Raw genomic sequence first — 27,644 nt, 5'->3', positions numbered from 1 at the left:
GGAGCCTGTGGGCTGGGAGATGAGATCTGGGGCCCAGAAAGGAGGGAGTCGGGGCGCGAAGGCAGCGTGGGGAGCGGGAGTCCAGCCCTTCCCACTATTCCCACTGCTCCACCGGGGCAGGCACAGATGTGGCTGGGAACCAGATGTCAGCACAATCTAAGGAAGCACTTTCTGGCTCAGAGTGATTCAAATATGAAATAAACAGGGTTGGGAGTGAAGGCCGAGCTTCCGGCCATGGTGGTCATTAGGGAAAACGTAGACTCGTCAAATGGGGGGACTGAGGTCCTTTCCACTCCTAGTGAGTTATAAATCCACAGGGGCTGCCTGCTGGAGGTGGCAGCCTGGGTAGACAGGTTTGCTGTGCTTGTCGTGGAAAAGGTGATGCAACTGGGAAAGGGTGGAGGGAGAAAGCTGGTGCTGAGGAGTTAGCTAGGCACCGGGAGAGGAGGAGAGGGGGGTATGCGGCTGCCATAGCCACAGAACAACAGAAAGTTCTGTAAACCCAAAGTCAAGGTGAGTCAGCAAAGTGGCTCCTTCCGGGAGCTCTGATGGGGAATCTATTCCGGGCCTTTCCAACTATGAGCCACCCCAAGAGATCCTTGGCTTCTAGAGGCATCACTAAAATCCTGTCTTCACACGGTGCTTCTTGTAGGCCCACCCCCTACCTCCTACCCCCATATAAATTCATATTTATAATGGTCCTATCTCCAAATAAAGTTACACTCTGCAGATCCAGGTGAGAAATTGGTTTTGATTGAGGGCCACACTGGGCAGTGCTCAGAGTTTATTACTGACTCTTTTCTCAGGAATCATTCCTGACTGTGCTCGAGAACCATATGTGGTGCTGGGGATTGAACTGGGGTTGACAAGTGCCCTACCCACTGTACTATCTCTCTGGCCCCTTAGTGAGGATTTTTACCTCCTTTGTGGGGGAACACAATTCCGTCTGCATCAGACAGCAATTTACTGATTCCCCCTTTTCCCATATATGCAAGTCTGAGGCTGCCACTACACAAAGAAAGGCCAGGTGGCCCTGAGCAGACACCACTCCCTCTGCTGGCCCTTGTTTGTCTACAATCACAAATCAGCTCCAGGGCTTCACTCTGCCCTGAACTCCCTCTCTTAACAGCCACAGCATGGCCCTTCCCCTTCAGCCAGGACATAGCTTGACCCCCCTAGACACTCAAATCGGTCTTAAGTGAAGTCCTGAGATCTTTCACTCATGTGGAGATACAGGATTACTTAGGGGATGTGTGTGGAGGGGAGGGGGGGCGGGCTGCACATGTGTGCCTGTGTGTGTTGAGGGTTTTGATATTTTTTTCTCCATTAGGTTTCCTCTCAAAACCCTCTGTGCAGCCCCCCGGGACTTCAGGCCTATTTCACTCAGCATTGCGCAGTTATGTACCTTCAGTAAAGGCCCTGAGAATACTTTGGGGATGACCAGGTAAACCATAATTCTAGGAACCTCTGCCACAATACCTTCCATGGGTTTTATCAACATACTAGAGGAATACGGTAAAATGGGAAAGTTCCATCCTGGAAGCCAGAAATCTCCAGTTCTAAGGCCACATGCTTTGGGTGGGCTGTAGTCAGTGATGGTCCAGTCACTGCCTCTCTCTATCGTCGTTGGGCTTCTCCAACAAGAAAAGCAAGCCTGGTTTTATGTTCTTATTCTGATATCATAAAAAATAGTCTATCTTCTATGATTTCACAATGGAGGTCTTTCATTCTGTTACTCTTACCCGATTTTATCCTAAAAAAAATAAAAGCACCTAAATCTGGGGCGGGGAGGGGGAGAGAAGGCTCAAGACGCGTATCGTTTCTCTGAAAGCCAGTGAACAGCTTTTTCAGGGATGACGTCCCCTGGGAGCCAGTTTTCCCAGCTATCAAATATAGAAAGAACCGCGCGGCCCTAATAAGGAGACGGGCGTGCGGGCGCCCGTCGAGAGCCACAAGTGGGCAGCGGGGCGAGTGCAGGGGAAAAGCGTTTTGAAGGTGCCCTTAAATAGCTCCGGGAGCCCTGAGCCCGGGCCGGCGCGGCGGGGGCGGGGCCTCCGCGAGGGCTGGGCGCGGTGGGGGCGGGGCCTCCGCGAGGGCCGGGCGCAGTGGGGGCGGGGCCTCCGCGAGGGCCGGGCGCGGTGGGGGCGGGGCCTCCGGGAGGGCCGGGCGCGGCGGGGGCGGGGGCGGGGCCGGGAGGTAGGCTCGGTTCTCGCCCCGCCCCCGCCCCTCCCTAAATATCGCGAGAGGGCGGGCCCGGCCGGCCGGAGCGTCGGCGTCGCTCCCGCGCGGGCGGCACTAGGCCGGCTTCTCGTCAGGGGTCCGGGGCGCGCGCAGGGCCGCCGGGTCGCGCGGCGTGGCGGCTCCGGCGTCGGCGGGGGGGCGTTGTGTCGTGACAAGGACGCCGGCGGCCGTGTCGGCGACAGCGGGTGTGCAGCCGCGGCGGCCCCGAGCGGGCTCGGGCGGCCGGCCGGCGAGGCGAGGCGAGGCGGCAGGCGGCTGCTCGCGCGCACCCTTCTCCTCGGCGGACCCGGCACCCAGCCGCGACGCTGAGCCAACCGCCGGAGCGGCGGGCAATGGCGGCCTCGACGGCCTCGCACCGGCCCATCAAGGGGATCTTGAAGAACAAGAGCTCCGGCACGGCGCCCCCGGTGGTGGGCTCGGCCGAGCAGCCCGGCAGGAGCGTGGACGAAGAGCTGAGGTGAGCGCGCCGACCTCGGGCGCCGGGGGGCCGTGGCGTGGCCGTCTCTCTCTCTCTCTTTCTCCCTTCCGTGGAAACTCTCCGGGTCGCGCCGGAGGAACCGGCCGCCCCGAGCTTTGGACTCTCTGCGGCCGGGGGTGGGGGGGACCGTTGGAGAAGCCGAAGGAAGTTTCCCGGCGCTCCCCCGCCCCGCCCCGCCCCGGGAAGCGTGTTCCCCAGCTTTCAGCCCCGTCCTTGCAGCCCTTCCGTCGTTTGTGTGTGTCCTCGGAGCCCCTGAAAGACCCCTGCGGGCTCAAGCGCGGGGAGCTCGGAGCAGGGAAAAAGAGACAGAGACAGAGCGCGCCTCTTCCTCTCCCCAGTCCACCTAGCAGCCGCTCCTAGCCCGCGTGACCCCGAGGAGCCGAGCATCCTTGGCGGCCCCCCACCCCCACCCCCGGCTCTGCACGCGAAGGTCCATTAATGAGGACTGGTGAAATATTAATCATGGTGCATTTGTATCCGGGAATAATAGACCCGGGCCCGAAGTAAAGAATGAGATGAGCCTTCATCTCGGTGGTGATGGTGGTGGGGAGAGGGATGATAATTGCAGCTTACATATATATATAGTGTGTCAAAACATTCCCCGGGTGCTGTCAAGACACCCAGACAGAGAAAGCCAAGTTCAGGAAGTAAGACTTAAGCAGAGCGGCTTAAATCTGCGAAGTCAGAAAACTTGAATGAGGATGTGCCCGGGAGCTTGGGATTTGGGACTCGCGAAGCGGCTGGCACCTGTTTAAAAGGGCAGCAGTCGCTCGGGGCCCAGAGGAACGGAACGTGGAGTGGTGAGTGCACGGGGGCGCCTGTCGCCCCAGAGCCTTAAGTCGGGTTTGGAATCGAGGCCCCGGGGGCCGAGAAGGACCTTGTTTTGTTTTGTCCTGCGGCCTCCACCGGACTCATCTGGCTTTGGACGCCCAGCTCTCTCCAACACCACAGTTTCCCACCTCTGTTTGGGGCAAACTGCTGGTAAATAGGATCGGGGGTGGGTATTGTGGGGGACGATGATGTTTTGTGGGTCATGGGATTCAGGAGAACCGCTTGTACCAGTCTCATTAGAAGAGAGCGCGAGTGTAACCAAGATACTTTTTAATTTTTTTAATTCTGCTTTTGGTTTTGGGGTCACACCCAGCGATGCTCAGAGGGAACTCCTGGCTGGGATCTCTCCTGGCAGTGCCAGGGGACTATATGGGGTCCTGGGGATGGAACCTGGGTGGGCAATGTGCAAGGCCCACTGTACTATCTCTCCATCCATGCCCCCCCCCATAGATTTTAATTGTTTCTTTTTTAACCCCACTCCACGCCCTCTTCCCCAGGATACTTTTTTAAAACAACAGAAAACCACAAAAGGCTCTAATACAGGCAGGATGGATGATATCCACTGATCTAGCTAGTCCTCCGAGGGAACTGTTTGCAGTGGGACTGTGAAATGGGAGCATTTCCCTTTCTTTGCCTGCTTTCTTTTTCTCAACTTGGATCTTTTCTTACCTCTGGCCCCATTCTATGGACAGGCCTTTGTTACTGGACGTGGGGCTTTCCCTCCTGCCTTCTGCCTGGAAAGCCACATAGGACTGCTGCCTGCACTGGAGCTGCCAGCCAACTGGTCTTGTTTAGAGGATTAGAGTCCTGTCCTCAAAAGGAACTGCCAAGCCCCAATTTATTTATTTATTTGTTTATTAATTATTAAATCACTGTGAGATACAGTTGCGAAACTTTCATGTTTGAGTTTCAGTCATACAACGATCAAACACCTATCCTTCCACCAGTGCACATTTTCCACCACCAATGTCCCCAGTACACCTCCCCTTCCAACCCTCCCCCTATCTCTGGCAGTTTCCTCCATACTCTCTCTACATTTGGGCATTATGGTTTGCAATACAGATACTGAGAGGCCATCACATTTGGTCCTTTATCTACTTTCAGCACACATCTCCCATCCCGACTAATTCCTCCAACCATCATTGACTTAGTGATCCCTTCTCTATTCCAGCTGCCTTCTCCCCCAGCTCTGGGCTTCCATCTATGGAGCAATATTACTGTCCCTTGTGTCTACTGTCCTTGGGTGTCAGTCTCATGTTATTTTTATATTTCACAAATGAATCCAAGCCCCAGTTTATAATGAGGTTCATGATATTCAGCTTCATGTAGCTTTTTCACAATCTATGTTATATGACTGTAAAGCAAAGTAACTTGTACCAGTAATATAATTCATTAGTTGCCCCCTATTTACTCTTTTCACTTATCGTGGTTTTAATTATCTTGCGGTCAATTTTAGTCCTAAATATTGACCTACAATAACATTCTAAAAGCAAGACAACAATCATTTATTGCAGTATATTCTTATAATTGTTCTGTTTTTATTTTAGTTTTTATTTGAGTTTCAGTCATAGAGTGATCAAACACCCATCCTTCCAGTGTTATTTATCTTTGATTTGAGGAACCACACAGGGCAGTGCTTAGGATGTACTCCCGGGTCAGTGCTTAGGGGTTGCCCACCCCTGACAGTGCTTAGGGACAGTGCCAGGGATCGAGCCCAGGCATCTCAGTTCTTTGAGCTATCTCTCCTTTATTGTTCTTAAATCTCTTGCTATGCTTAATATATAAATTGATCTTTCTCATAAATGTTTTTCTACTTACACAATAGAAAAAACAGGGTTCAGTGATATTTGTGCTTTGAGGACATCCCCTGGGGGCCTGGAACTCTATGTGGGTAAGCCCACTGTTTATGTCACATCTCGTGCAGACAATATTTCATGGGTCTTTATACAGAAATAATAGTTGAACATATTGAAACAAACCTTTTGTAATGTTCAGTTTATTTAGTATTCTCTCTTTAATATAAAGAGAACAAAATAAATAGCCTTTTTTGATTACAGTGTACTTCAAGTTCAGAAACTAATCAAACTTTAAATGTTGAAACAGTATGAGACAAAAGAATCTCATGTTATCTGAAAAAAACCAAGAATCTAAATCAATCCTCATTATTCTCAATTGTTATGTTTTGTATGTAATATGTTTTATAGAGTCACTGCAAATACTAAATTAAGTGAATACTGACTTACTGCTTCAAGGGGAAATAGAGTTCCTTTAAGCTTTAGATCATAACATTTTCATCAATCAGTCCATAACCTTGTTTTGATTCTGATTCTGCTATATTTTATATTTGCTCTGCAGAGCAAATATAAACTGGCTTTAGTACTATAGTAAATTATGATACCTCAATAAAAATATACTTTTAATATAAAAATGTCTAAATAATATTTAAATGTAGCCGATAGCACAGTAAACACCTGACTGAAATTTATAAAACACTTTTTTTTTACTCTTAAGATATGTCACAGCTTTCTTATATATAGGAACACTATATAGTTCTTGAACACTACAACTAGGAGTCATTTAAATCAATGATTTCACTAACAAGCAAATATGTAGTGCCAAGTAGACATTTATTTACAGTCACCTATTTAACTTTCTCTGGGAACATATTTGTTGGACAGCTCATAAGTTTTCCTAGCTACGCACATGTCTCAAAGAGTAAGAAAATACCTTTAGTGTAAATCATGGAGTCACCAATAACTTTTTGTAAGTAGGCAAATTTGCAAAATACCTTCATTGTTGTCCTTAGCAAATAAAACGCCATGACCTATTTCTTTTTTTCTGCACATACCACTTTCACCTTATCAGACCAGAAGAGGACATTATTTAACATTTCACTTAACATAAAAGGTTGTTACTAAGCTGGGGAGACAACTCAGAGGGCCGAAGCCCATTACCCATACTTGGCATGCAGGAGCCCCAAGTTTGTTCTGGGAGTGAGCACTTTGGGGGTGTGACCCAAAATCTAGCAGGGGAGGGAGCTGCAGACGTTGAATTATTTTATTCTACATGTCCTCTTTTTGATTGTGTAATCTTCATTACAACGAATTAGAATAGCCTTCTAATATATAGTTCATATATGTGGTATATATATATATATTACAAAGCTAGTATACACTTAAAGTGAAGTTTATTTAATGTCTTACTTCATATAGTTCTAGAATGTTTTATTACTAACAAACCATCATTTTTTTGACATTTCAATGTTCTTTTTTAAAGTTGTCTTTTTGTACTGATATTTAGTGAATGGTTTTTTCAAGGTGTTTTTTCTTTTCTTTTTTTTTAAGGTTCTTTTAGTTAAATCCATATTTAGGCATAGAGAAATTTGCATTGAAACACGTTGTTCAACCAGTTAAAACACCACAGACGTCATCTTTGATTATGGAATTCTTAATCTTTCAGGATATCTTAATTATAGTGTATAACTCATGAAGGTCTAATAAAACAGATCTATTGAGTAGATATGGTTCATCAAAACAAAAATAACGTTGATTTTATGATGTAATTCCATTCAAGATACATTGTTCTTCCAGAAATACTAAAATGAGCAAAATGTGCATTTGTCAGTGTTAAGAATATAACATTAAATGCTGTTGAGGCCTGGTTAATAAGAAGGTTAGAGTTTAATATGGGACTAGAATTAATCTGGATTCAGGTCCTTTCTGTTACTGCTTACACTTCCTTTGAGTTGATTATTATATCTATACCTGGTTTAATTATTAAAGGGGTTAATATAATGTTGAGGTTGAGGATTATGATTCACATAGTAAAGCATATGTCGTGCATGTGCAAGGCACTAGGTTTGACATTCCCCACCCAACTAGTAGGTGGCTCCAGGCCAAGGAACACTGCTGGATTTGTCCTCCAGTACAATAAAAAATAGTAAATATAAAATATTTAACTCAGTGCCTCACCTTTCATTGTTAGTCTTTTTCTAGAAAAATAAACATGGAGATTAATATTTACATATCTCGATGGGTTAATTTATGTAATGTAGTATTGTCAGTATGTCCAAGTTATATAATACAGTGTTCTTCTACCTTTTTATACCTGCAGACTAGCACCTGTCCTGCATACCATGCCAGTCCATAAACCAGTACTACAACCGAGGCAGTTAACTAGTGGTTTTCAGCCTTTCTACACCTAATTGGCACCTTTCCATAGACTGGAGGTTTATAACCACTGATAAAATAGACTTAGGAAATGTAGGCAATTCTGTTTGTTGGGGAAAACGAATGTGCTTGAAAATCAGCCAGCTCCAAGGGCTTGGGAAAAAAACATATTGGACCAGAGGTATGTCCACCTCATCCATCCCCTCAAAATTTATAATTTCATTTTCTTTGGTATGATTTCTCTGTTTTTGTTTTTGTTTTGATTTTGTGTTCCCTGGGTTACTCCTGGCTCTTCACTCAGAAATCACTCCTGGCAGTGCTCAGGGAGCATATGGGATGCCGGGCATTCAACCTACATCTGCCGGGTGCAAGCAAACATCCTATCTATCTCTCCGGCCCCTCTCTGGTGTAATTTCATATAAGAATGCTTCAACTTTGTCACTTTCTACCTATGAAGGGATATAAATATAGTCAAAAATTCACTAGGTAAAGTCTTGTGAAGTGACTTTGATTACTAATTGCTTGCATTGGTTAAGCCTTCTTTTATTTGTTCATGTCAGACTTCAAAATCTCCTATTTTATCAACCTACATAAGCTAAATCTTCATTTAGAGAAAAAACTATTTCTTGAAATGTGCAATTAAAGTTTAACAGCCTGAAGCAAAACCCTGCTTCCCACTCCATACTAAAACTATTAAATGAGCAATTCATAGCAATAAGTAGCAGTAGTTCTTTGAGATAGCATCATAGGAGCTGTCAAGATGGAAATGAGAAGTGGTAACTTAGGGACTAGATTTAGACTGCAGGGAAAGCACCGGTCACCCAGTATAGGAGGAAGAGGGGAGTGAGGACTGAAACCGGGCCATTGTCATGCTTTTGCCTCCCAGCATATCTGCCAGATAAATGTTGGTGCCATCTATTTCTTGCCAAGATAATAACCCAAAGAATGATCACAGTTTGTGATGGTGTTGGCTAAAATTCAGGTTTGTTCATTAGTTTTTTTCCTCCATAGTTGTGGTTAATTCTGCAAACACTTTTATATAAAGATACTAATATCCTTATCAAGTATCCTCTGCAGCCTGTATTGCAAACCATAATGTACAAAAGGAAAAGGAGAGAGAGAGCAAGAAGGAAAGTGCCTCCCATAGAGGGTGGCTAGGAATGAGGGGTGGGCAATTGGAGGATTGTGGTAGGGAAACGGGACATTAGTGCTAGGAAATGTACACTGGTAGAGGGATGGGTGCTGGGTCATTGTTTATAACTGAAACCCAGTTATAAACAACTTTGTAGTGGTGTATCCCACAGATATCCAATTTTTAAAAAAAAATGTAATGTGGAGTTCATGCCCAATTCAGTGAGCTTAATCAATAACTGAATAAATAGCAGTACTCCTACATTTAAAAATAAAGGGGGTATCCTCTGCTGACAGCTCTACTTCATGACTTTCCTCTAAAATGCCTAGATTCTTTGGAACCTCTTGTTTCATGCCCTTATGTAAAGCCACATTTTTTGTAAGATACTACCTTCTCTGAACCAGAGTAATTCTAAAGATTTTTTTTTCTATTAATGGTGTGTTAAGGAAATGAAGTGAAACTTTGAATAGATAAAACTTTAAAATCTCTCTGTTGAGGGGGCTAGAGCAATAGCACAACGGGTAGGGCGTTTGCCTTGCACATTGCCGACCCGGGTTTGATTCCCAGCATCTCATATGGTCCCCTGAGCACCGCCAGGAGTGATTCCTGAGTGCAGACCCAGGAGTAACCCCTGTGCAACGCCGGGTGTGACCCAAAAAACAAACAAAAAAAAAATCTCTCTTTTGAGGGGACCGGGGGGACCATACCTTGCAGTGGTCAGGGCTTATTCCTGACAGACTCGGGGGACCATATGGGGTGCTGAGGATCGAACTCCAGGGAAAGCACCCTAAACTTTTCTGGCTTCTTTAAATCTTTTTAGATAAGTGGGAAATAAGTGTTAGATTAATTAGGAAAAGTTGGGGGTTATTTATAATGTGATTTATAACTTATTTTTATACCTTTTGTTATATAGAATGGACTTTAAATCTCCAATAAATTTAAGTTCTTTATGTTAACTAACTCTCAGGTTCTGTTTTAAGTGTTTTAAGTTTCATTTGGGGATAAAAACAAAGCAACAACAAGACTTCGGGCTGGAACAATGATGCAGCAGGTAGGGCTCTTTATTTTAGCCACGTGCAGCCCAGGTTGTATGATTGTGGCTTCCCATATGTTCCCTGTAGCACCGCTAGAAATGATCCCTGAGTGAAGAACCTGGAGTAAGACCTTAGTATTGCTGGGTGTGGCCCACAAACAACAACAACAAAAAACTTTAGTTTTAGTACTAGAGATCAATCCAGTCGTTCCGTACACATGCAAGGCAAGTGCTTTGTTGCTGACTACATCCCCAGCCCAGCACTTATTATTATTATTATTATTATTATTATTATTATTATTTTTATTTCTGGGTTTAGTGCCACACCGGGTAGTACTCAAGGCTTACTCCTGGTTTTGCGCTCAGGGATTTGGGCCATATGGGATGCCAGGAATCGAACCCAGGTCAGTTTCATGCAAGACAAACACCCTACTACTGTACTCTCTTTCTGGCTCCCATTTATTTGTTTTTAGTTATGGTACTAGATATAAAACTCCCAGACTTCAGAAATGTGAGGCAATTTCTTTTTTCATTGAACCATATTTCTGACCAAAACAACTTTTAAATACCAATTTATACCAGCTCCAGAGTAAAATACACACAAATATAAATTCTGGCAAAATTTCAGTAATTATTGAGACACATACAGTTCTCTCTTTTTTTTAATTTTTTGGGTTTTTTTGTTATTTTATTTTGTCTTGGGGTTACACTTGCAGTGCTAAGGGATCACTTCTGGCAGTGCTGGGGGACCATGTGTGGTGCTGGGGATGGAACCTTTTACTGCATGCAAGGCACTGCCCTACCCACTATATTATCTCTCTGTCCCCACAAAGGGACAGAGAATTACTTAAGATCTGATGATTCGTGTCTTTATTTTTAGGTTCTGAAAAGAACTTTTAAGATCTTGACTTTTCATGGTGATAAGACATACAACAACTTCTAATTGCTTGCGGTGGTGTTGAAAGGGCTGGGGATCCTGTAGTGGGTGTTGAAGTCCAGTTACCTCTGTCGTATATTTGCGTCAACCTTTGCCTCTTGATAAACAATAGATATATTAGAAAGCAGCTTGTTGCCAGGAGTACTGCAGTGGAATATTATTTAACTTTAAAACAGAAACTCTACACAACTCAGCATAGCTGAGTCTGGAAGGCATTAAGTGAAATAAGCTAGTCACAAAGAACAAATACGGTATTGAGTCTTGTTATGTAAGGTACCTCCCTAGAGCAATCAGATTCACAGAAATTGGAATGGTGATTGTGAGAGGCTGGGGAAGGCAGACTGGAAGTGAACCTTCAATTGATACAGTTTTAGGTAGGGAAGATGAACAAGTTTTACAGACAGATGGTGGTGGTAGTCGTATAGCAGTGTGAGTGTACTCAATGCCACAGAACTATACGTTTTTGATGGTTAAAATTGTGAACTCTATATGCACGTTTTAACCATAGTAAAATTATGAAAAGGGGGCCAGAGAGATAGTACAGTGGGTAATATGCTTGCCCTGTACTCAGCCACCCCAGATTTGATCCCTGGTACCACATATGGTTCCAAAATCCCCTCCCCCCAACCCCCCCAAAAAAAAGGGCGAAGAGAGTGCTTTTGTGACATTGTGGATCCTTTTGTATAGAAAACATAAGAAAAAGTGAATGTGAAATAGTAGTTTTGGGCTAGAGAGATAGTTCAAAGGGCTGGAGTTCTGTGCCACAGGCCCAGGTTCTCTAACTCCCATAGGTCCTCATAGTGCCTTGCTGAGAGTGGTCCCCAAGTACCAAGGTGTGTGACTTAAAAAAATCTCAGGAACACAAAAATAATGTTAGCAGTCATATGGAATTTGAAATGTGGGATTTAAATATTGTGAATGTTTAAATGTACTTTTTTTTTAACAGTAAAAAATCTCAGAAATGGGATGAAATGAACATCCTGGCAACATATCATCCCGCAGACAAAGACTATGGTTTAATGAAAATAGATGAACCTAGCACTCCTTACCACAGGTAATGTAGTGTAGACTTCACTCCTTTTTTGGCTTGTTTTCATTTTATATTTGATATGACCTTTGGATAATACATTGTTTGGATTTGTGTTTGATTTTACATTTGTTATTAGAGCACTAATTTATACTCTGTGCCTATATTACTATAATAAGACTTTGAAATTATGGAATCTATTTTATACACTATAATAATAGTTATAGAAAATGTTGATTTGTTGCACCAATTGGTTCTGACTGCTAATTTTGCTCACAGGTGAATTACTTTTGCCTTCCTTAATCTCTTTATAAACTGAGAGATGAGAATTGGATTTATTTACTTCTAAATAGAAGTCAGGTGTAGGGCTGGAGAGACAGTACAGAATTAAGGCACTTCTATGTGACTGACCCAGGTCAGTCCCACAGACAGTCTCCTGAGCAACTCCAGGAGTGATCCCTAAGTACTGCCAAGTATGCCCCATTGCTCTTGGGTTTCTCTCTCCCCCCAAAATTGAGGGCATTTCCTAGTCTCTTTGCTGCTAAAAAAAAGAATGACTTCATAGATAGAAACTTTTTTATCTACAGAAAGAAAGCTGGAGTTCATACCTGGTGTGCATCAGGCCCCAGATTCTACCCCTACAGCACTGAGTGCTTCCTCTTTTCTGGCACCATCTGGTAGATGCTCACTCTGAGGAACTCTGTGTGTGACGTATAGCACAGAGCAGGGTGACATCTGACCAAGCGATGAAACTGTCTGGCAATACACTGCCCTCCCAGAAAAGCTGGGAGTGAACCCCTGGGATCTGGTGTCACTAGAGAAGGCTGTCCCCCCATTCCCCCCAAAAGACAAGTCATTAACTACTCTTTATCATTCCTATTTTTCGTTTTACATAATGTTATCGAGATCATTGTCCTATGACTGTTGACAGTTTTGAGTCTTAAAAAATTGTAAGGAATTGTAAAATGACATTGTATGTGACAGTATTTAGTATGAAGACAAGGGATACACCAGTGAGCATTATGAGAAGAAGTTTATAAGTAAAATACTTCATTCAGATCATGCCTTAGCTTAAATCGAAAAAATAGAGCTTACCAGCGCTGAAATATTTTGTCTTTGAAAGCCACATACATTGAAACATTGATGTTTTTGAGAGTTTAAATATTCTGTTTTAAATTAGTGGGTGAAAATTTTGCAAGTTTTGTCTAGAGATACCTTGATAACAATAAAAACAAGAATTGACATTGAGGTTATGACAGGGATAGGAAGAAAGAGTAACATAGGGGATTAAGAAACTGAAACTTAGAGCTAACAAAGCTTTGGATCAAAATTAGATGTTATTTATGAAAACTTTGTTTTCTTGGGACTGGGGATGTGGGTAGGACACATGTTTTACGTGTGTGCGATTCTGGTTTGATTACCAGATTACCAGCACTACAAAAACAAGAGTTTTTATTCTTGGGGTACAATACAGCCAGTAAGGTGTTCCTTGTACTCGAGCTTGATCCCCAGCATCCCATCTAGTCTCTCAAGCTCTGCCAGGAATGATTCCTGAGTGCAGATCCGGGAGTATGCCCTGAGCACCACTGGTGTGGACTTTAAAGAAACAAACACAAAACAAACACTGTCCTCCCGTTGTTCATCAGTTTGCTCGAGCGGGCCCAGTAACGTCTCCATTCTGAGACTTGTTGTTACTGTGTTTGGCATATTGAATACTCTCGGTAGCTTGCCGGGCTCTCCAAGAGGGGCGGAGGAATCGAACCCGGCTCGGCCAGGCTGGCTGCATGCAAGGCAAATGCCCTATCGCTGTGCTATAAAGAAAAGGGGAAAAAAAGTTTTTGCATAGCAAAAGCATGCATCAAATAAAATGCCCATTTTGTGGTGAAGTAGGGAGAGCCACATTTTAATTTAAGACTAATTTGTGAAAGCTTTAAAATTTTCTGGATTAAGTCTTTAGGGTCTAATTTTGTTATTTTATTTAACTCTATGTCTGCATAAGATTATTTGTCTCTACGCAGGTTAATAGACAAATATATATTGTAAAAGCAAGCAGTTCTAAGGTTTTGTTTTTGTTTTTGTTTTTTTGCGTTGTTTCTTTCCTTTATGGATAAAATTTTCATGGTTGCATTAGTATTGTGAAGTCATTTAGAAGTGCTATACTTTAGAATATTTGACAGCAGAGCTCTAAGTATGTTGATATCTTTGTTCTAGCATGGTAGGAGATGATGATGATGCATTGAGTGATTCAGAAACCAATGAAGCCATAGCCCCAGCTCTCTTAGCTAAAAAGTAAGTACTGATAACTACAAAGCACTTACAGTTTTTATTTGTACAGAGATAGATCCCTTTTACAAGTGTAAATAAGTGAGATATTGTTAAGTTTACCTGTATTTTTCATATCAACTTTTGAATAGTCTTTTTCTAGATTAAAACCACAATATGTCAGCACTCAATAAAACAAAAACTCTTCCTCTACTATTCATTTATTTCTGTTGCATCTCGCTACTTCTTTGTTTCTACAACTGTTTCTCACCAGGCTTTAGCTAGTCTATTTATGATCTTCAGATGTTTTTGTGAGACTTGAAAGTTGAATACGATACTCAACTAATTTAAGAATGTCACAGTGTTGATTCCTTTGTGAATACGATACTCAACTAATTTAAGAATGTCACAGTGTTGATTCCTTTGTAAATGATTATTATACAGACTAGCTGCTGCTGAAGGCTCTGAGTTAAAGTATCGAGTTCATGACCAAGAAAGCAGTGAAGATGAGGATAATGACCTCTCACCTGAAGAACAAGGTAGTTTATTTTCTTTCCTGCTTTTCAGTATTATGCTAATAACTTTTGCTAAAAAATTTACTATTTGGATGGTTTTCAAGAGATTTTTTTTTGAAAAAATATATGGTGGAGAGATTAAGAAGCAACAACAGGTTTGTTATATAATGTCTTTTTCCCTCCTGATATCAAAAATTTGGGGAAATGTTACCATCTTTAATATAATTATGTGTTCCTTTGTACTTCAGTGTCTGGCATTGAGTAGAAGCCCAGTAAACATTTGAACTGATATAAATAAATCAAATAAAAGAACTGATAATTTAGTCACTGAGCCATAAGCGTTCATTTCCCTGTGATTGTTAAGACAGTGGTGAAACCAAGAGTAGAATGAAAATCTTTATTGAGCAAAAAGAACAGTACTGTCTTAGGAAAGGAGAGAGAATCTTTAGTAGGTCTGGAGAGGCTCTGAGAGCTCACACCACCCAGGGAGGAAGCATTGCAAAAGCTTTCTGATTTCTGTTTTACAACTGGCAGTGGTTATCTTGTGAAGGTAAAAGGAAAACTTTCCTCCTTGTTACTTTTCATACTTTTGAACCATGTGAATGTATGATCTTCTCAAGAAAGAAATTGCTCGTATGTTTTTTGCTCTTTATTGATTTATTTGCTGAAGGCAATGCCCTCGAGACCATGTGGTGCTGGGGATCAACCACTCACCTGGCCCAGTTTTCAGTTCTCTTAAAAAGGAAAGGCAGCAAGTCTATGTATAGGTTAAATATCCATTCCCTCACCCCAAAAAGGAAAATAGTATATTTGAAGCCTTGAAACTTGGGAGTACCTCTACTGGAAAAAAATTCCAAAGTTTTAATTAAGGTTTTATATATTGGCTGTCAAGATCATTCGTATATGTAGCTATGGTCAGAGTATAACATAACTAAAATATGATAGTTTTAACCTAATTGTTAGACAAAAGAGAAATTTTACTTAGAACATAAGCTCAAACTGTTACGCCTACTTTCAGTTACTACCTGATTATTTTGCAAAAACATGCCTCCAAAGAACCTTGAAAATGTTTTCAATTCATCTTTCTTGAGCTTCATTAGTCTCTTAAAATGTGATCTGTTGACTGGAGAGATAGTATTATTGACGGTAAATGGGGGTAAAATACCTTGCAAACAGCCAACCCCACTTTGATCCCCGACACCACATCTAGTTTTCTGAGCACACTACTAGGGATCATTCCTAAGCACTGAACCAAGAGTAACCTTTGAATTTGTCGTCCCCACCAAAAAATAAATAACCGTGATTTGTTCAGAATGGAATTTTTTCCTCATACTTCTAAAATTATTTTGCAGTGTCTTAGTATAGCCTAAGTACTTAGTACATACTAAGTAGAAAAACAGGCCTACTAAGACTACTATTGTACCCTGTTTGTAGTGTGCCGTTTTTACCTGTTTATGAGGGTATATATTGCTGGGGGTTGGGGGGTTGTATTAATGCCTTTTATTTTTTCAGTAGGTAATTTCTATTTACTTCCAATTTCAGTTCTCTTGTGATTTAATGATTTTATTGAGGTAGTCTAATTTACAAGTTTCCATATTTTTAAAATTCTTGTAATTTTAATCATTCTTATTGAGCTACAACATTTACAGTACTGTTAATTTTTTCACCAGTATCTCCACTTCCCTCCACCAGTGTCCCAATGGTCCCTCCCAGGAACTCTTACCCCACCCTTGGGAAGCTGAGTTTTATAGACAAAAATTTCCAGTTCCAATGACTTTGACCATTTGTTGTTCCTTTACTGTGCTTCTTAGATCTCACATGCGAAAGAGACCATTTAAAAAGAAATTTTAGGGTCTGGAGTGATAGAACAGCGGGTTGGGCGTTTGCCTTGCACGCAGCTGACCCAGGTTCGATTCCCAGCATCCCATATGGTCCCCTGAGCATTGCTGGCTGTGACGCAAAAATAAATAAATAAAAAAATAAAATAAAAAGAAATTTTATTATGGGGGTGTTGACACCTGCACACTTACACATGAATAAAACGAAACTCCTGAAATTCCACAAAATTGTAAATCAGTGATAAGTTGATAAGAAAAGAAAAAAATTAATTATATATCTGAGGCCTGAGTGATAAATAATACATCAGGTAGGATGTTTGCCTTGCACACAGCCAACCTGGGTTTAACCTCCCCGGCACTCTTATAATGGTCCCACTAGCCCACCAGGAGTGATCCCTGCGTGCAGAGCAGGAGTAAGTCCTGAGCATTGTCGGGTATGGCCCCCAAACCAGAAACAACCTATATATTTGTTTTTACGGGTCTATAAATGTCTTAAATAGTATGAATAATTCTGTGGCAGAGCAATAGTACAACGGGTAGGGTATTAGCCTTGCACGTGGCCGACCCAGGTTCAATCCCCAGCATCTCGTATGGTCTTCCAGCACCACCAGGAATAATTCCTGAGTGCAGAACCAGGAGGAACCCCTGAGCATCGCCAGGTGTGACCCAAAAAGCAAAAAGCAAAAAAAAAAAAAAAAAGTATGAATAATTTTATTCTGATACATTTTAAACTTTACATTAAATACATTAATCCTGCAAATATACAATTTAGTAAGAGTTAGAAAAGGAGAGTCAAGGAATTTTAAGGGAAAATCTGAATAGGAACAGCGAATTTTTTACCAAGAGAATTTCCTCTGAAACTGTAATTCCAGGAGTTATCCAGCAGGGGGAACCATTTACTAATTAAATTTTATAAACTCCCATTAGTTTTATTGTTTGATTTATTGTTTGATTTGATATTGTTAGATTTATTGTTTGATTGAGTGAAGACTAGAAATCTTGATTATTGACAAAAATGCATAGGTAAAGTCTTGTAACTATTTTCTTAGAACGTAATTTTATAAGGGGCTGGAGAGATAGCCCTGCGGATAAGGCGTTTGCCTTGCACGCAGCCAACCTGGCCGACCCAGGTTGATTCCTCCACCCCTCTCGGAGAGCCCAGCAAGATACCGAGAGTATCTCGCCCACGCGGGAAAGCCTGGCAAGCTACCCATGACGTGTTGGATATGCCAAACACAGTAACAACAAGTCTCACAATGGAGACGTTACTGGTGCCCGCTCGAGCACCTGAAGAACCTGCCGTCAGTACTCATCAATACGCTGGCTCGGCTCTTCACACGCTACCTGTCTGAATGCAAGGTTCCATCCCACTGGAAAACCAGCAGGACTGTACTACTGTACAAGAAGGGAGACATCCACGACATTGGCAACTATCGCCCAATCTGCCTATGGTCTGTCATCTACAAGCTGTTCACTCGAGTCATCCTGAATCGAATTGGCAGAATACTAGATGAAGGACAACCATGCGAGCAAGCCGGGTTCCGCAAAGGATTCAGCACCATCGACCATATCCACACGATAACCAAGCTTATTGAGGTTTCTCAGGAGTTCAAGATGCTGCTCTGTCTAACGTTCATTGATTTAAAGAAGGCCTTTGATTCTGTTGAGACAGAAGCAGTCATTGAAGCCCTAGCCAATCAGGGCATTCAAGCCCAATACATCAGGATCCTCCGTGAGCTGTATTACGGATTCACTACCAGGATCTCACCATTCTACAAAGAAGAATGGTGATGTCAAGAGAGGGGTTCGGCAGGGTGACACCATTTCACCGAAACTCTCAGTGCCACCCTCGAGAACATCATGCGACGACTGGAATGGGAAAGAATGGGAGTGAAGATAGATGGTTGGCAACTATACCACCTCCGCTTTGCTGATGACATTGTTTTAATAACACCAAACATTAGCCAAGCGGCACAAATGCTGGCCGACTTCGACCATGAGTGTGGAAAGGTCGGACTATAGCTGAATCTCACAAAGATAATGTTTATGATAAATGGTCGCGTTCCTGTTGTTCCATTCACTCTCAATGGGATGAACATCTCCGAATGCAACAGTTATCTGTACCTAGGTCGAGAAGTCAACATGATGAATGACCTGGCACCTGAGTTGTGCAGGAGCGGCTACGAACGCCTTCAAGAGCATCAAAGAAATAGCTAAGAGGACGAAGAACCTCTGGCTCTGGGCACATCTCTTCGATTCCACTGTTCTTCCTGCATTAACATATGCCTCAGAGACCTGGGCCCTATGAAAACAGGATGAGAACGCTTTTGGGTCTCCCAAAGAGGAATTGAAAGAGCTATGCTTGGAGTATCACACTTCACTCAAATGAGAGAACGAATCCGGAGTTCCGACCTCCGTCGACGATCAAGAATCAGGGACGCTGTCTAGTTTGCCAAGGCATCAAAAATCAGATGGGCTGGACACGTAATGAGATTTGGAGACCACTGCTGGACTAGAGCTGTTACCGACTGGATTCTGCGGGATGTCAAAAGATGGCATGGCTGCCCACCTACCAGATGGTCAGACTTCTTCATTAAGACCCTGAACGATCAGTTTGAAGCTCTTCGTGTTCCTAGAACAAACATACGCCATTGGGCTACACTAGCACGCGACAGGGACAAATGGAGACGTTACTGGCGCCCGCTCGAGCAAATTGCCGAGTAGCGGGAAGTCAGGTGATCAAGTGATGTCTCTCTACCCCATGGGCCAAAAGTTTCAAAGGAAAATTACACCTTTTAATTTTTAATTTTACCTTTTTTAATTAATTTTTAATTATACCTTTTAATTTTGCAGGATGCTTTTCACACATTTTGATCTCAGTACCATACATGCTTATATAGAGTTATAAAAAAGAAAGCTCACAGAAAGTGATAAAGTTCACCTTTATCTATGGGATGCATTTCAGTTTCTTTATTTAGTTCTCTTTTTTCTTGGACTAGGAGCCTCCCAAGTGGTGCTCAGGATGCCCATGGTCCCTACTGAGGCTTCTCAGCCAGCAGGCTGGTGGTTCAGTAGGAGGCCCTAAGGATGCGATGATGATGATGACCGGCTCCTCTAGGGGACCTCTAGGGTCACATCTTGTGGTTCTTGGGGGCTTCAGAGTTGTACCCAGCAATGCTCAGGGTATGTGGCACCAGGGATGGCTATATTAATCCCTATACTGTCTCTCCAGTGCCCCCCCTTTTTTTTATTAAAAAATTTTTTAATAGTGAGACATCATGAGGTACGGTTGCAGACTTACACATTTTTGTGCTTGGGTTTCAATTATACAATGATCAAATACCCATCCCTCCACCAGTGCCCATTTCCTACCACCAAGGATCCCAGTATCCCTCCCACCCCCCCATCCCCCCATCCCACCCTGCCTCTGTGGCAGGGCATTCCCCTCTGTTCTCTCTCTCCTTTTGGTGTTGTGGTTTGCAAAAGAAACATTGAGTGGCAATCATGTTTGGTCTATAGTCTACTTTCAGCATGCTTCTCCCATCCTGGGAGGATCCTCCCAACACCTTTATTTGGTGTTCCCCTCTTTATCTGAGCTCTCTTTTCCCCTAGTATGTGTGGTTGGCCTCCAAGTCATGGAGTAAAGTTCCTAGTACTAATCTCGCCTTTCTTGGGTGTTAGTTTCCTATTTTGTTACTTTATGTTCCCCAGATGAAAGCAATCTTTCTATGTCTATCCCTTTCTTTCTGAGTCATTTCGCTTAACATGATACTTTCCATGTAGTACCACTTGTATGTAAATTTCGTGACTTGTCTTTTCTAACAGCTACATAGTACTCCATTGTGTAAATTCTCTAATCAGTCATCTGTTCTCAGGCACTCAGGTTTTTTCCAGATTCTGGCTATTGTAAAGAGTGCTGCAATAAACAGACAATTGCAGATATCACTTCGACTATACTTTTTTGCCTCTCTGGGATATATTCCCAGGAGTGGTATTGCTGGATCAAATGGCCCCCTTTTTTTTCTGTGTTGTGATTCATGACTCATGATGCAGTTTGAAAAAATGTTTAGTTTATATTATGAAAATGCTAATGAAAAGGGATAATCAGAAATTTTTCATCAGAAATTGTAGATTGGGACCAGGGATATGGTTCAGGGGTAAAGCATTTGCTCTGGATGTTTTGATCCCTTGCACCACAGTCATTGAGATTAAATTATAACCATACTTTGTAACCATTTGAATATATTTTTTAATTGTCTAGATCTGTTTCCTAAAGTGGGTGATACACCCTGTAGTGTATGGGTGTGGGGGACACTCAATCCAGGGGTGGGGTGACAGTAGCCTGTGATGCAGTTGTAAGGAGGTTGTAAGATGTGCTTTCTGTTTCTTCCCCTCTGGAAGGTAGATTTCCAGGGGGTCCTGGCTAGGAAGTAGGACACAAGAGTTTGGAATCTTTTGGTAACCTCAGTCACTTTAGGAGTGAAGTAAAGGGTGTGTGTGTGTGTCAGTGTATATATGTATACACACACTACATATATGTGTGTATACATATATATGTATATATATAGTATAGCTTGCTTTGTTCCCATTTAAATTTTTTCTGGGCTATTTTTCTTTATCTTTGTTTTTAGTAAACACCTGGTGTTGCAGAACTTGTTCCTAGCTCTTCACTCAGGGATCACTTCTGGTGGGATTTGGGGGACCATATGGGGTGCCAGGGATCAAACCTGGGTTGGCCACATATAAGGCAAGTGGTCGATCCACTGTACTATCCTTCCAACCCAATTTTTCCGTAACTTTAACATTTTCTTCATAATTATAATCGCAGCTGTTATGACTAGTCCTCAATAAGATATACCAGCATGGACAAAGTAAGAGCCAAAGAGAGAATATTTTCATTTTTGGGGGGTAAAATGATCTCTTTTGCAACTACTTAACTCTGCCTTTGAGCTTGTGAGCAGTCTTAATAGCAAAAGACAAGTGAGCCTGGCTGTATTCCAGGGAAACTATACTGAACAGTCAGATACAGGCTGTGTGTGTTTTGATAATCATTAAGTTTCAAAACTTTCTAAGCCAGTCTTTTATATATTCTAGAAAAAAAGCGACAGTTTGAAATGAAAAGGAAGCTTCACTACAATGAAGGACTGAATATTAAATTAGCTAGACAATTAATTTCAAAAGATCTAAATGAGGAGGAAGAAGAAGATGAAGAAATGTCAGAGGATGTTACGTCTGGAGGAACTGTGAGCATGGAGGAATCAAGTCAAGGTTAGATATTTCAAAAAATTTAACTGAGACTCTTGTTTTCTTTATACCCAAATGGAAACCTTATTCTGCTTTAAACATTTTTTTTCTTTTTTATGTTATAGGGTATCTAACCCAGAGTTCCTTTGTTGTCTTTGTTTGCTATTTACTGATATTTTGTTGTTTGAGGTTCATTTTCTTTTGTTTTTGCTTTTTTTTCCTTCATTTTTATTTATTTTTTCATTTTTATTAGTGAGACATCATGACAATTAGTTGTAGACTTACAAATTTTTGTGCTTGGGTTTCAGTTATACAATGATCAATACCCATCCCTCCACCAGTGTTGTTTTTGCTTTTGATGCTGGAGATTTTTTTATCTTTTGCAGAGTGGGGAGCCACATCCAGTGGTCCTGGGGATTTACTCCCTATGGTGCCTGGGAGTAAACCTAGTTCAGCTGCATACAAATCATGCTTGCCCTTTCAGCTCTTGCTCCATGATGCCAGGGATTGAACCTGAGGCCTCTCACATGCAACACAGATGCTTTGCTGATGACCTTATATCTCTGACCCCTGGACGATTTCTCTTGATGTATTCATTACATATTGGCAATAATATTTTTTTTGACTTATGCTTTCCATGTTCTTAAGTGACTGGTGAACCACTGGGAATATTTATTGCCCACTTCAAATTTGCACTAGTAGGGACTTGCACTTGGCAAAAATTAAAGAGATTTGGTGGGGGGTGGGTACAGAGAGCCTTCTAGCCAGTGCTCAGTGGGGCTCAGGGCCTCTTGTAGAGATATTTAATCAACTTGACTGGCAGATTAGTGCTCAGAGCAGCAGAGTGGTATACTGCTTGGGCCCTGACATGCTGGGTAGAGTACACCAGGTCACCTGGACATTGCTCGAGAAGCTCCTGGCCGTGTGTGGGAGGCCTGTGGTGTATGTGCGCTAGACCTTCTACTTAATCCCTGGCCACAGCGGGATTTTGTTTTAAGCCATAACTTTGGAAAAGGACTAGGGAGATAGATAGCTCAACTAAGTGTGTGCTTTGCATGCAGGAGGCCTGACTTCAGTCTTTGGCACTGCAGAGTCACCAAAGCATTGCCCAGTGTTGCTCAGAAAAAAAAAAGAAAAGAAAAGTAGCCTTTCATCTGTCTCTGCTTGAAATAATTAGATTTTACCTATTTAGTGCATAAATACAGTTTTTGTTAATAGTGGATTATTTGTTAGTGCCCGATTTTTCTTCAGTGCAAGTGAAATACTCTTTACACAGAGGAGTGTGTCCTTCTTAAGTTCCTTGCTTTTTTTCCTCTGTCCAATTTTGGTCCTTAAAAAAAATCTTAGTTTCACAAGGGCATCAGCGGAGGGTCTTGGGCGCTTTGGTTGTGGTAAGGTAAGGTAACTGTAATGCTCCAGAACATAAGTGTTAATATTGTTGTAATTTGTTTTTGGTTTTGGAGTCAGATATCTAATGGTGCTCAAGGCTTATTCCCGATTCTGCACCAGGGATCACTCTTGGCGGAACTCGGGGGATCATATGGAGTGTCAGGGATTGAACATGATTCATCTGCTTGCCAGGCAAATGCCTTACCCGCTGTACTATCACTCCAGCCCCAGAATTAAATTTATGAGGTTTTCCTTCATTTTATTTTGATGGGGGGCTATGCCCAGTCATGCTCAAACGTTACTTCTGATGCTGTACTCCAGAATGACTCCTGGCAGTGCACGGGCGACTATATGGAATGCCAGGCATTGAACCTGGATTGGCCATATGCAGGGCAAGCGCCTTACCTGTCTGTACTAGCACTCTAGCTCCTGTTGGAAATTTAGACCCCAAACTATAATAATTTAAAAAAATTTAAGGACTGGGACTGGAGAGATAGCACAACGGGTAGGGCGTTTACCTTGCACGCAGCCGACCCGGGTTCGATTCCCAGCGTCCCATATGGTCCCCTGAGCACTGCCAGGAGTAACTGCTGAGTGCAGAGCCAGGAGTAACCCCTGTGCATCGCCGGGTGTGACCCAAAAAGCAAAAAAAAAAAAAATTTAAGGACTGATGGAGGAGTATGGACTTTGTAGTACGTCATAGCTTTGTACATCAGAATGAAAAATAGTTAAATTTTTTAACTTAACCTATCTCTCTAGCTTGAGGCTAGAGAGATAGGTTAAGAACTACTTAACCTATCTCTCTAGCTTGAGGCTAGAGAGATAGGTTAAGAACTAGTACATGCTTTGTATTCAAGAGACCAAGCATATATAGTCCTAGAACATCATGGAATGACCCTTGAGCTCCAAATCGAGAGTAGCCCCTGAGCACAGCTCGGATTAATTTAAACACATGCGCACATGAACACACACACACACCCCCCAAAAAAAAAAACTTACTAAGTTTTAAATTTTCTAGAATCCATGGAGTAAAGAGATAGTACAGAATAAGGCACTTGTCTTACATGAGACTAATACCAGTTCAATCCCTGGTACCATATATGGGTCCCCTGAGCACAGCCAGTAGTGATCCCTGAGCATAGCCGGGTTTGGCCCCCCAAAAAGTAAAGACTTTTTTTAATTCCACAGAAACCTTTACTTTTTTTATTATTCTACCTCATCCCCTTAACTCTTGTCTTCTCTGTTTTATTATTGTTATAAAAAATGGCATGGTCATACTCCGAGGAAAATGTTTTGCTATTTTGAGATCATAAACACAAATCTTGTTTATAACTTTGGATATTTAAGTTGTAATAAAATGCAAAATTGATTTAGTTACAGAAGTGTTTGGAGTAGGGGACTGGAGGAATAAGTAGGTCGTTTGCCTTGCGTGCAGCCAACCCGGGTTCGATCAGTCCCCTGAGCACCACCAGGAGTAATCCCCAGGTATCTCCAGATGAGGAAGTTTTGGTGTAAAATCTGTCCTGTCACCAAGTAAAGGCACCTATTCTGCTCCTTGGTTATACAGACTTTTTTTCTTTCTTTTTTTTTTAATGTCAGACTAGCCTACATGAAATATCTCTTAATTATTAGACTTTTAGTATTTGTTCATTTTACATAGCAATAGAGGGAATTTAGACGGCAGTAAAGGGAAGTTAGTTAATGTGGTTTCAAGATTGGTAGAACAGTGATGAATTAGATTGACTTCTTTTCTTTCCTCTTTGCAGGATCTACTTCAAGTGACCAACTGAAAAACCAATCACAGAGTTCATAGAAGAAATTTGTTCCACACTGTAATTGTCATACATGAACCCTCTTCTTTAATACACAATTTATCACAATTAATGACTTACGTACCAAAATGCATATGTTATTATATATTGCCAAGAATTAAATAATCAGAGTGAACATGCCTAATCGATGCGTATATCTTTTGCCTACTAAATACTTTACCACAAAAGCAGTATAATGTCATCAGTCCAAAACCAAATTACTTTTGTAAGAATACTGGTTAATTTGTGTAGATAGTATATAGCTTTTTATGCTTAGAGGATAAATATCTTTTGGGGTGGGGGATGGTTCTAATTTATGTTCTTTCCTAGATAGGATAGCGCTTATAAAGTTTTTTTTTTTATCAAAATTCAGTTGAAACAACAGTTTATATAGGCTGATAAGTGTTCAGTCTGAAAAATATTTTAACATGATGTAGCTTTAACTTGATTTGTTTAATTGAAAAAGATTATCAAAGTTACTATTGCCTTTTCTAGACTACTACAACTTTTCTGTTGACTTTTTTTACAAAGGAAGAATTGACCTTTTTCTCATCAAAACTTTTTCCACAAATATATATATATATCAGGTGAAACTTGCACTAGTGTCTGCTCTGACCGTTTTATATACTCAGTGGGCAGCTTCAGATCAGTTTTAAAATAAATATGCTAACATAGTTTCAGCATTCCCTTTGTGTAATGTGCTGTGCCTCTTGCCGTTATTTCTTAATTGCTTTCAGCACATACGTACACAATATTTTACCTTTATAAAGGCTCAGAAAGATTGTCATGACTTTAGGAACACTTTCTTCTCTTACATATTTTATTATTTGTTGTAACAGTGACATTATTATTTTACTATCAATGCTGTTCTTCTAAGCCATGGAGAAAATAGACTTTCTTGCAGCATTACTGTAGACAGGAAATGAATTTCAGAATCTCTTCACCTCTCTGATTTATAGCTTTGGAATCAAATTACTATTACTAGTTTTGTTTGACTTAATTAGACCTTAGAAAACAACTTAGTGAGGGTTTTTTGTTTTCTAGTTTTTTTTGGGGGGGGTTATTTTTCAGAATAAAGGAATTGTGTGTTATTATGATCATATCTGAATGTACAGACAGGGATAATCCTGAATACGTTTTAATTTAAAAACTTAGTCCCTGCTTTAAGGGAATATGATAATGTATATTATGACAAATATACTTTATTCTTCTAACAGTGAGTTTTGAATTGTTTTTCTTGGAATGAAGTGCAGTTCTGTGTATCTGGTTTAGTGATGGTTTCATTTCTAGTCAGTTGTCTGTGTCTTAATTTTTTGTTAGTACATTATATAAACACTCAGTATAATTTCTATATATTGTATATATAAAAGTTTTATTGAACAGCTTGTCTTCCACTTGCAAGTTAGTGGAAATATCAATATGTCGAATAAATAAAAAAGTGGGGGACTTCTTTGCTGTTAAAGGAATGTGCTTATTTTGAATGTCTTTTTTTAAAATGGGATCCAATCAAAGTACTTATGAAATGCAGTGTAGTATTCTAACTAAAACATATTAGCTAGTAATACCATTGATTTATAAACAAGCATTTATCTCTACTTTCTGAATTTATAATATTGAGATATGCTTACCTGTTGAAACCTGTTTGGGAAGCTTGTCATTATGTGTGTACATATATTTATGCACACAGAGCAGTTTTTGGCTTTCTCGTTTTGAGTTTTTTTAGAGAGTATCTACTTACTCTATTTATAGAAATAGCTGTAGTGCAGTAAACATATTATTCTTTTGGTGTTTTCTACGTACTATTTCTTGAAACTTAAACAATAGACAAACTGAGGGTAGATGGCTATCTCGGAGCAGTAAGACATAGCAAATATTATGCTCATAGGTAGATGTAACTGAATAAAGCTGTTTGCAGAGCTCAGAGGTAGACTGTAGGCTTGCATGTACTGGATTATATATCCCCTGCACTGCCCAAAACAAACCCAACTTTCCATTATGCTACGAGTTCCTAATTTGACAATGGTATTGGACTATATAGTTAGACTTTCCTGTGGAGAAAGTTACCTTTCAGCGTTCAAGTCTAGCCAAGATAGATTTTCACTTTCGGTTTATTAATGTCACTTCCTCGTTTAACCCTTGGTGTCATATTTTCTGTTTATTTCTTTTTCATTCTGAAGTTCACAGATGCTCCTTATAATCCGAGACAGAATGGTACAAATGAATTGTTAAAAGCAGGTTAAATTGCCATTTTCCCCTAGACTTTGATTTTTGTTTACATGATTCCTTTAAGTTAGTACAGAAACATGTTGTAATAAAATACAGTCCTCTTGACAATTACCTGTGTGTGGATTTTATTTTCTTGCTGTCTGTCTGTCTCAGAACCATGTTCCATGACCAAGGGTTCTGGATATCAAGAGAGGCTCTTGAACTACATTGTTGCAAAATAATTTTTGTAGGACAAGCTGCATTCATTAACAACTTTTCCTCCAATGTTATGCTGTGTCTAATCCTTAAAGTCTGAGTGTCCATACTTTTTCTTGGCTGATTAGTATGGGAGCCACACCTAGTGGAGCATGGGCTTTTCTGACTTGGTGCGTGGGTTTCTTTCCTGACTGTTTGGGGTACCATGCAGTAATGGGATGGAATCTGGGCCTCCTGGGCATACAGAGCATGCGCACAGACATAGCATATCAGCATATCAGCTACTCACCGGGGAAATGGAAAGAGCAAATACCAA

At 41.4% G+C, this 27,644-nt stretch overlaps 1 protein-coding gene across 1 annotated transcript; it reads left to right on the top strand.

Annotated features, from left to right (window-relative positions):
* Window positions 1-2,244: 2,244 nt before the first annotated feature.
* On the top strand, window positions 2,245-27,240 carry PPP1R2 (protein phosphatase 1 regulatory inhibitor subunit 2). Its single transcript, XM_056121850.1, has 6 exons — window positions 2,245-2,698; window positions 11,768-11,875; window positions 14,060-14,137; window positions 14,555-14,649; window positions 21,558-21,731; window positions 24,863-27,240. Exons 1-6 carry the CDS (start codon window positions 2,574-2,576, stop codon window positions 24,907-24,909), a joined length of 627 nt encoding a protein of 208 aa, XP_055977825.1. The 5' UTR covers window positions 2,245-2,573; the 3' UTR covers window positions 24,910-27,240.
* The last annotated feature ends 404 nt before the right edge of the window (window positions 27,241-27,644 follow it).

The sequence above is a fragment of the Sorex fumeus genome, unplaced genomic scaffold, assembly GCF_029834395.1.
Source record: "Sorex fumeus unplaced genomic scaffold, SorFum_2.1 ptg000044l, whole genome shotgun sequence".
NCBI lineage: Eukaryota > Metazoa > Chordata > Mammalia > Eulipotyphla > Soricidae > Sorex > Sorex fumeus.
Note: the sequence above shows the minus strand (reverse complement) of the source record. Positions and strands in the feature narration are given on the sequence as shown.